This window comes from Humulus lupulus, chromosome 8 (assembly GCF_963169125.1).
Source record: "Humulus lupulus chromosome 8, drHumLupu1.1, whole genome shotgun sequence".
NCBI lineage: Eukaryota > Viridiplantae > Streptophyta > Magnoliopsida > Rosales > Cannabaceae > Humulus > Humulus lupulus.
Window position 1 is genome coordinate 88,190,475 of NC_084800.1, and position 9,501 is coordinate 88,199,975.

General features: G+C 36.6%; 1 protein-coding gene across 1 annotated transcript; it reads right to left on the reverse strand.

Moving 5' to 3' along the window:
* Positions 1-4,471: 4,471 nt before the first annotated feature.
* Positions 4,472-5,848, reverse strand: LOC133795772 (protein FAR1-RELATED SEQUENCE 5-like). Its single transcript, XM_062233230.1, has one exon. It carries the CDS (start codon positions 5,846-5,848, stop codon positions 4,472-4,474), a length of 1,377 nt encoding a protein of 458 aa, XP_062089214.1.
* Between the last annotated feature and the right edge of the window lie 3,653 nt (positions 5,849-9,501).

Sequence of the window (9,501 nt, forward strand, 5' to 3'; positions counted from 1 at the left end):
GGATTCCTTTGTATTCCTCCACGGCATGGGCATTAGTTGTAATTTGGTGTATTAGTCTTTCACCAAAGCCTTCCATATTGTTTAGGAGTTGTTCCCGTCTTTCTATTTTTGTCTAGGTCGCGCAGTATATATAATGAGATATATGTTACATTAAAGGTTGAACCATATAAATATAAATAATATAAAAACTTGTACCTCCAAACCACATTGCGGAAGAGGATTGTCCAAACTTGTTTTGAAGTTACTAGTGATTGTTGGATTTGTTTCCTGCGAAAGAAGTAGATAGTAGCAAAACATTTGGATCACTTTGTGGATCTGTTAAATAACCCAACTCCTAGGTAATAATTAAACAATTTTTTGTTGTGCAAACAACAATTTTTTGTTGTTTTACCTTCATCTTATTGGTTGTTCTTACAACTTGATTTCTATATATATCCATATTCTTCACTGTTGTCTCCTCCAGGAAATGTTCTGCATTTTTTCCAATCAAACACCACGGTTTCCTAATAATGACTAGCTTCTCCTTGCAGAGCATTGACTTTGGGGGGAGCTTTGGAATACACACACACTTGACACGAGTTGATTGCCTAGTGACTCGCTCTGCCAAATACCACTCTCCACCGTCTGGTCTAACTACTAGTATCCGACACTTATTCGATTCATCACTTTGGGTCACATAGTAAGGGCGGATGTCATCTTCTCCCCATGGACACCAATCAACCTAATCAGCATTAGGTATGTTTGTTTGTTAGTTCCCAGTATTAAGTTGTATTTTACGGTCCCCATCTTCCCTATTTAACCTGAAAAAGATATTTAAATGTTCGTTTCCTCTTCCAAACTCAGGCGACTTAATTTTCCTCTGTAGTACTTCAAAAAAACATAACGATCCATTGTCGGGGGTGGGCAATGACACCATAGTAGACTACGCGGGAAGACTTTTGACGATATTGATTGGGGTGTGACACGAAGACATGGGAGGTACTCTCTCCCCCAGACCTGCCAGGTTGAAATAAAAAAGAATTGGCTATGTGTTGTAATTCAATATAGAAAACACATGTCAAAACTAGTTTAAAAATGAACTTGACATTTAATATTGAACTTGTATTTACCTCCCAAGTTTTCCAGAGTCCTCCTATGCAGTATGTATTCTGTCTGCACAAGTCATCCATTTGCTGGTATGCGAAAGCCAACTCAGCACCACCCCAATTGAAATTAGGTATGTCTGCAATACATTCTAAAGAAGGAATGTAGTATAGGTGGACCATGTTGTTACGACGTGCAAATAGAGTTGATCTCAATAGTGCTAATATGAACACCCTAGCAAGTCTATCACAATCTTTTCCAGTATTCAAAGGCATGTTCTTATAAACAGAGTACAGCCAACTAACTTCCACTCTACTTTTTTTGAGGAGTGCCAAAGGTTCTCCAACCAAGGTCTTCAACAAATTTGGGTTTCTATGCACCCTCTTGTTCATTTTCAGAACTTTCCCGTACACCGGTAGGCCAGAAATTGCACTAAAATCTGTAGGAGTTAACGTCATCTCCCCGAAATCTTCAAAAATGAATGTGTGTGTTGTATCCCACCATTTTGATGCCAGCGCTTGAATGAGTGGAACGTCAATCTCAGACCGATTGATTCCATCAACTAGGGCATGCATACCAGCAACTCTAATTTGTTCTCTAACTGGCGAGGGTAGAGGGTATTATACCACTTCAACACAAGTAGAGAATTCCCTGCTCCTGTAATGTCCAGTAAATTTGTCTGGATTTATAACATATGTTAGTGGATTGATTGAATAACGTTAGTGGTTTTAGAACATTAAATATGCAACACTGTATCAATAAACGACAATAAACATTAAATTGCCTCCTCAATCACAAAAACCCAGTTGAAATTATCAATATTAACCTTTTGTGATATGTGGGAATCCTCATTCAATCGCACTGTGGTCAAAGAATTCTTAGAGGGTGATTTTTTTTGCCACCGAATACCATGTTGCCCTTGTCGGACAGCTAATTCATGACTGAGGACTTTTCTTGTCATGTAGGAATCTATTTTGCTTTGGTTGGTTGAGGAGGTACTTACGACTTCCTCATTTGTTCCATACCAGACTTTGTTCATGTCCTTTTCATCTTCCGTTTCGCATAAGCTGTGTCTGCGCTTCATTTGGTCTGGTATTTGCACAATGCGACATCAAAAATTAATAAAACAGGGGTACAATAATAAGTTTAACACCTATATTGTAAAATTCTTCAGTTGTGTAATAACTAATAAGAGAAAGCAGGGGTTTTGATTCAAAAAATTAAGTTTAAACAATTACTGTTATCACTAAGAAAATCTAGAACCACGATCATAAATAAAACAAAAAATTACGTTTTACTTAATTAAACATTATAACACAAATTATACCATAATGATGCTAACAAATGCATTCAGTGCTTACATGGTTCGGTGGTCGGTTAGGAGGAGGCCGGTGTGAATAATAGGCTGAAGTGCACACCAATGGAGACTTGTGAACCTTAACAAGGGACGGTAAATCCGTGTCTCTTTTGAAATGGGAGTAAATTTTTTTCGAATGTATTAAATTCAGATATTAAATTCACGTGCCTACCTCACCAGTCAACCATGGCAGGCATTGATGAGGACTGTGAAGAGGGTCTCAATGTGTTGATGCTGAAGATGGAGATGATAGGTCATTGACAACTTATTTGGCCCATTTATGATTGGGCTTCTGCAATAACTGCTGAAAGACTTTAGTTTACAAACACACATTTTGTTTAAAATTTTTATGGGCCTATTCTGTTTTAAAATTTTGGTACCATGTTACGGGCCTGCTCCTATTTTCTGTTGATTAACATTTTTTTAAAACTTCAAACATGTAAACCAATGAACTAAACAGAATTAAAAATGAATAAAGTTCTTTTTCCCTTTCTTTGTTACCTGTTCATGTGCAGGACTTTCCCTCTTCTTTCTTCTGCGTCTTCATCTTCTTTTTCTTCATTACCAGCCACCCAGTTCAGCACATCTTGCTGGATAGAGCTGCAAGGCTGGGGGAACAGCGGCGAGGATGGACACACAGCGACAAGGTTGGACCAGCGGTGAGGTTGGATGTGGCTGGGTTTAATTATTTTTCAACAAATCCCAGATGTAGCTTTATTGTTTGTTTCTGGTGAGCCTCTCTTCTTCTCATTCACTAATTCTCTTTCTCTAATATATGTTTTTTGTCAACTATTTCTGGCCTCCGACTTCGACTGCGACGGGGTTGGGTTTATGGGCTTCGATATCTCTGTTTTGCTGGTTTACTACTTTATGCATATACTCCACTTGGTGGCGACTGATCTAGAGAACATAAACCATGTATTGAAACACGTTATGGCTACATAGGGTGATGGGTACGGGAATCAAAGTTAATTACTGTATGAATGAACAGTTGATATAATTTAGGTTTAACTCTGTTATCTACTTGAGTAAGAGAGAACTCTGTTATTGTCTTTTCCATCCTTTTTTAAACTATATATTAAGTGTATAAAGGCGTGCTGCACTATGTAGATGAATTAGTGCACTAACCATGGTTATATCTGACTTTATTATACTTAGGCCACTTTTAAAAGTTTGGACATAGTGAAAGGGGAAAAAAGGTAGTTCAAGTATGGCCTACTCTTATATTTGAACTACATTTATTTTTATTTTTGAGGACTTCTTTTATGAACTACTTTAATTTTTTAGCAAAGTCAACTTTTGGAAGAAAACACATTGAAGCAATTTGTGTTTTATGAACAAGGCATGAATCGACTAGCGGTGAAGGCTAGGTGGCTGTGGTGTTGGCCTCAATTTGATTTTTATTTTTTCATTTCAAATATGATTGGTGTATTTTCTAGTTTTCAGTATACTGCAGCATAATTATTGTAATTTTTTGATAAGATTCTGCCAATTTGATGTATTATATTTAGTTAAAATTTAATCTTTTTTATTTGTAATTTTTTAAATTTTTTTATGACATTTCGAATGGAACAATGCCCGTTGCTATATGAACCTACGGAAACTGATATTTCCCGTCTTTGTATCATAGAGCTATGGACTGCCCATTCATGTAGAGTTCAGAAAATAAATAATAAAAATATGTTAACCTATTATAAGGTAAAGGCTATTTAATATCAGCATAAGTACAGTTGCAAAATATAAATAACATGCAACAATTAAAGAGCCTGAGACTGTATTTTTATCATTATAAGACCATGACAGACCTCCATATCGATAGAAATGCTGACCAAGTATTCCGCATATGAGTTTTGCTACAAATTTATAACATAGTGTTCAATATTAACAACAATAGAAAAAAATTTATAATTTCACTCAACCAAACATTATGTAATTACGGTGTGAATCTAACTTTGAGAAATCCTATTACTCCACCGATTTGAACCGTAGTCATATGGTTCTTCATCTACCACGCAATATGGTCACCAATCACTAAGCTTTGAAGTCAAACTCTCTTCCTTGATTGCCTCCCACTTCATCTTCTTCAAAATTGAATGTTTTGTTTTCTGTCCATTGATGACCGCCCTCTTCATGATTTGCATATTCGTCATCTTCTTCATTTTCGGAATCTTCGGAATAGACACACTGTTTCTTTCCCTTAAGTCTTTTGGGGCATGTTAACTTGTTGTGACCAGCCTTTTTGCATAAACTACATTTCCTACCGACACTATTTCTTGTTCCTGCTATTCTCCCAGTCCCCTTAGATTTGGTGAATTCTGGGTCTTGCACAATGAACTGGGAAGCCCTATGCATAGGGAGGTTGGACGTGCAACTATCTCCACCAATCACTAAAGCTTCTTTCAATGCTGCACAAATTCGATCAATTTCGAGTGTAGCCATACGATGTGCATAGTCGGTCCTACTCGCGAGGAAGGCAACCTCATTCATTCGATTACTTATTTGTCCAAACCTAGCCTTTTGGAGCGTGGTTTTATCAATATGAATACAACTATCATTCCAAATTGAACTCTCTCTCGACCGAGCTTCAATTGTCCACTGCGTCACAATAAGTGACTTTGGCATGTGTCCCATGTCTAGGTGCTTCATTACGGCAAACATATGCCTACATGGTATCCCAAACGTAAGAAAATATTGGCATTCACAGACAAAAAAGTCATGAGCGAAAGTTGCATAGACTGCTCGGCTTGGTCCCCGATGAAACTTGTGGAGTTTCATCATTATAGCACCCTCCATGATGGTTTTTGTGAGTACATTGTAGTTGCCTTCCTTTGATATTTGTCGTCTAACCTTAAAAAAAATATTCCTTGTATATATCCTTGAAAGTTCTTCCTCCATAACTGGTAAGTTCGTCACTCCTAATTGTGGTGATGTGTGCAGTGACTCATAATCATCGGTTGCTTCGCGATGCCTAACCCATGAAAGGGCTATGTCAAGGGCCCAAACAAATTCATATAGCTTCAACTTCAGGTTCAATTTTTTCTTCAGAACAGCATTAATACCTTCGTTACGTTGGGTGGTTGACATGCCACAGAAAAAGTTCCCTCTCAAGTAGGTCTCTGCCCATTTATGTCTTGTATTGTACAATTTAGCACCATACTTCTTCCCTTGCAACCCATACTGTATCATAACTTCACTGAATTTCTCCTCAAACTCGTCAACATCATAATACTTGAACACCAGCTTTGTTAGGCTTTCGCTGAAACTTGGGTCTTTCACCTTCTTAACAGCTTTGTTGTGCATATGCCAATAACAAAGGCGGTGGGTTGCATTTAGGATCAAAGCCTCTATTGCTGTTGCAATCGCCTCATCGCCATCGGTGACAACTGTTTTGGGTTGAGCCTCATCCATACATTCTAAAAAGGCTCATGTCGCCCACATGTAGCTGCTTGCAGACTCATTTGCGAGAATTGTAAGGCCTAGTATGGTAGTCCTGAAATGGTTGTTGACCCCCACCCATATAAGTAACGGTTTGCCATAACTATTGGTCTTATATGTTGAGTCAAATGCGATTGCATGTCCATACATCTCATAGTCCAATCTTGACTTCCCATCTGCCCAAAACAAGTTCAAAAGTCATCTTTTGTTGTCGTACGAGAATATTCCATAAAATCTCGGGTCGTGATCAGCTTTATGCTCTAGATACCCGACAGCACGACCCGTGTCCGATCCTGCAAACTGCACATTTGCTGCAGCAGACATACGATTGTACATGTCTTTCACCGTGAACGACAACTTATGATAACCCCCCACCTTGTCGGCCATGTACGACATTATGTGGCATGTTCTAACACCTGCATCCTACATTGACTTCGCCTGCTGAAGATCACCAGGTGACACAAACCTATTGGACCGTAGAAACTGCTTGTGGTCATCGATGGTGACCGGATGTGAGTGTTCTGTTAAGAACTCCTTCCAACTCCATTTACCACTACACTTAATCAGATTAACCCGGAATGCAACCTTACAATGGACTCTGGTAATTTTCTTCGGTTCCGTTTTTTTATCCTGCCTATTTAAATTTGCCTCTAACCTAGACCCTTCCCTAGAGCACACCCACTCTCGCTCGCGAATCTGGCCAGCGCTATTCTTCCTCATGTGACCTTTTCGAATGCTAAATCAAATCACTCTTCCATATGCATATATAAATTCCTCTGCAAGGTCCAGTGTCTCAAAAACATGGCCTATTAGGGTGTTCTTACTCAATTCTAGTGGGTTTTCAAAGATTCTGTACTTCGAAAAAATTCCCTCTCCTTCCTCATCCAACACAGTTGGGTCCTCAGAATCTGCCAAATCCGGTCCTGCAAACGTTCGTGGTTCAAAATTATTTTCTCCATATAGTTTTTCTATTTCTTCCATTTCACTGATCTGCAATTCCCCATCCACATTCTCTTCTCCATTATAAAAAACCATTTCACTCCCCGCCCTGTTAAATATAACCAAAATAAAGGATTTCAGTGTTAAAGAGTGTATAAATAAATCAACTCCTACTATGAGTTTATCTCAGGAGGTAACTTTCACATAGGTATCAATATAAAACAATCGTATCACATTTATAATTAGCAAGATTTATCATTTCTTTTCAACTAACTTCAGTCATATGCTAACATATTGTAACTCAGTATAAACTTTACCAATTTTTAAATTTTATGTTTACCTTTGGTTAATGTGAAACGTTCAACAACTCTAGAGGATTCCATTTTTTAAAGATAAATCATGCATTGAATTGTTTAATCAATTCCACATAAAAATTGGTAATGAGGTTAAAAGTAACAATGAATATCAACGTTTTACACAATCTTGAAGAATATATGGTGTGTGTAAAGGTTAACTACATTGTAATTTTATAAATAAGGTGGGAGGCATATAACCTGGGATGGAGTCCCTGAGAGCGATTTTCAATGGCCCTCTTTTCGCCGATTAACTCCACATTGATTCACAGAGGACTTGGCCTGAATCCATGCAACATTGTTTGAATTATTAAAGTTGTTTGGTTTTTTTCTGGTATGAGGAAGACAAACACGAATCACTTGTGCCTTTATTAATGTTTGGGTTAGAGTGTAGGATAAAACAATTAATGAACAATAAAAATATTTAATTTCGTTTAACTACTCCTATAGTCATTATGACATGTGAATACTGACCAGTATATCCAAAAGAAGATCATAATTTTCATTTATATTAAGCCAACGTCTGAACATTTAATGTGAAAATAATTCAGATTTAGTACCATCATGACCACCTGCCTAATTTCCTAATACTAAATCATGTCTACCCAATAGTAATCCGCCACATCAATTAAAATTTTATTACTAGTGTAATTGTGTTTGTGATCCTTTTTTTTTTTTTTCACCGGTGGTATTTATTTTGTGTGGGCTTTTAAATTATTTTTTTAGTAAAAATCACAAAAACTTTGTCAGTCACAAAAAGTAAAGTAAGGGTTTTGTCAATCACAATTAATGCTTTGTTTTTATATAACACAACGGGATTTGTTATCAATAATAAACAGTATGAGTGCAGATAATTTTTTGGTGAGAAATGCTATATAATCCGGTAGAATTTTATCGCGAGCCCATGTGGCAATACACTTGCTAATATTAAAACGCGCCACACCTAAAAAAAGTGTGACATTTAATAAGTTTAGTTTTAATTGAATTAAAATAAAAAAATTAAAACTACATATTATTTAATATTAAAAAGGTATACAACTGTAACAAACTTTAATATAAAAAAACAAATTTTGTTGTCTTCCTCCATGTCAAACTTTGGAAATTTAAAACAAGTTTAATAAACCACCATTTTCTTCTCTCACGGTAGACCACCACCATCACCTCTGTCATGCTAGCTCACGATGACCACTACAACCATCATTTTCATGCCATCGTCGATGAGCCCCGAAAGCCACGACCACCACCACCTCTTCCGCCTCGCCACTACAATGGGTTTCATGCCACTTCTTCCACCATTGATGTCGATGTAGAGCTCAATTGATGAAGATGATACGGGAACTGAACTTCTTTCACCAAGAGGAGGACAAAGCACCATGAGCCACACAAAAATTGTAAAGGAAGACAAACACAGTCAGATAGTGGAAGAAAGCAAAGTTTAATTTTTTCTATATTAAAATAATATTAGTTCTTTTATTTTTTTATTATTTTTTTTAGTTTAAATAAATAAAAAATGAACTTAAAAATGTCAGACGTTTTAAGATTCCACCGAGTTATATAGCATTTGTCTTTTTTGGGAGCCTGCTTTGCATGCACAGTCAACTTTTGCAGCTCACTAGCTACAATTCAAATCCATCCATACTTGGCGTTGGCTCTCTACATATTTAGCTTTATATTAAAAGTGTGTGTATGTGTTAAAATTAATAAAGCTAGCTAGCAATTTTTTATTTACGTAAATTTTTTTTTGGACCCACTTTATTTTTGTCAAAAAAATGTGAAGATAGAGAATTGAACTCATCCACCTCCTCTTTAACCATCAATGGACTTACCACCAAACTAAATAAATTTATTTGTTTAAATTATAATTTTAGATATTTTTATATACCTTTTAACAATATTTTACACAAAATTATATCAAAGATAATTATTAGAATTTTAATACATACTAATAAATGCTAAAAAATTTAACTCACAAATCTTAAAATAAATTAATATAATTATAAAAATATAAACAGTGAGAAAATAAGACTTATATTATCATTTTAATTTATTAATAATTGACAAATAAAAATTTATCATGATTATTAATGTCAAAATATCAAGTTTTTTATCGTGTCGTGCTTTCAGGCTACTTTGTTCGTGCTTTCGTGTCGTGCCTTCGGGCTTGTCGTATCGTGCCGTGCTGAGGCCCATGTCATGCCGTGCCTTGCCAATTTTCAATTCGTGTCGTGCCTGGCCCAGGCCCATATTTTTTCGTGGCGTGTCGTGCTCGTGCCTCCCGGGCTCGTGCCGGTTTCGTGTCATGCTAGAAAGCTCGGCCCGTATTTACAGCTCTAT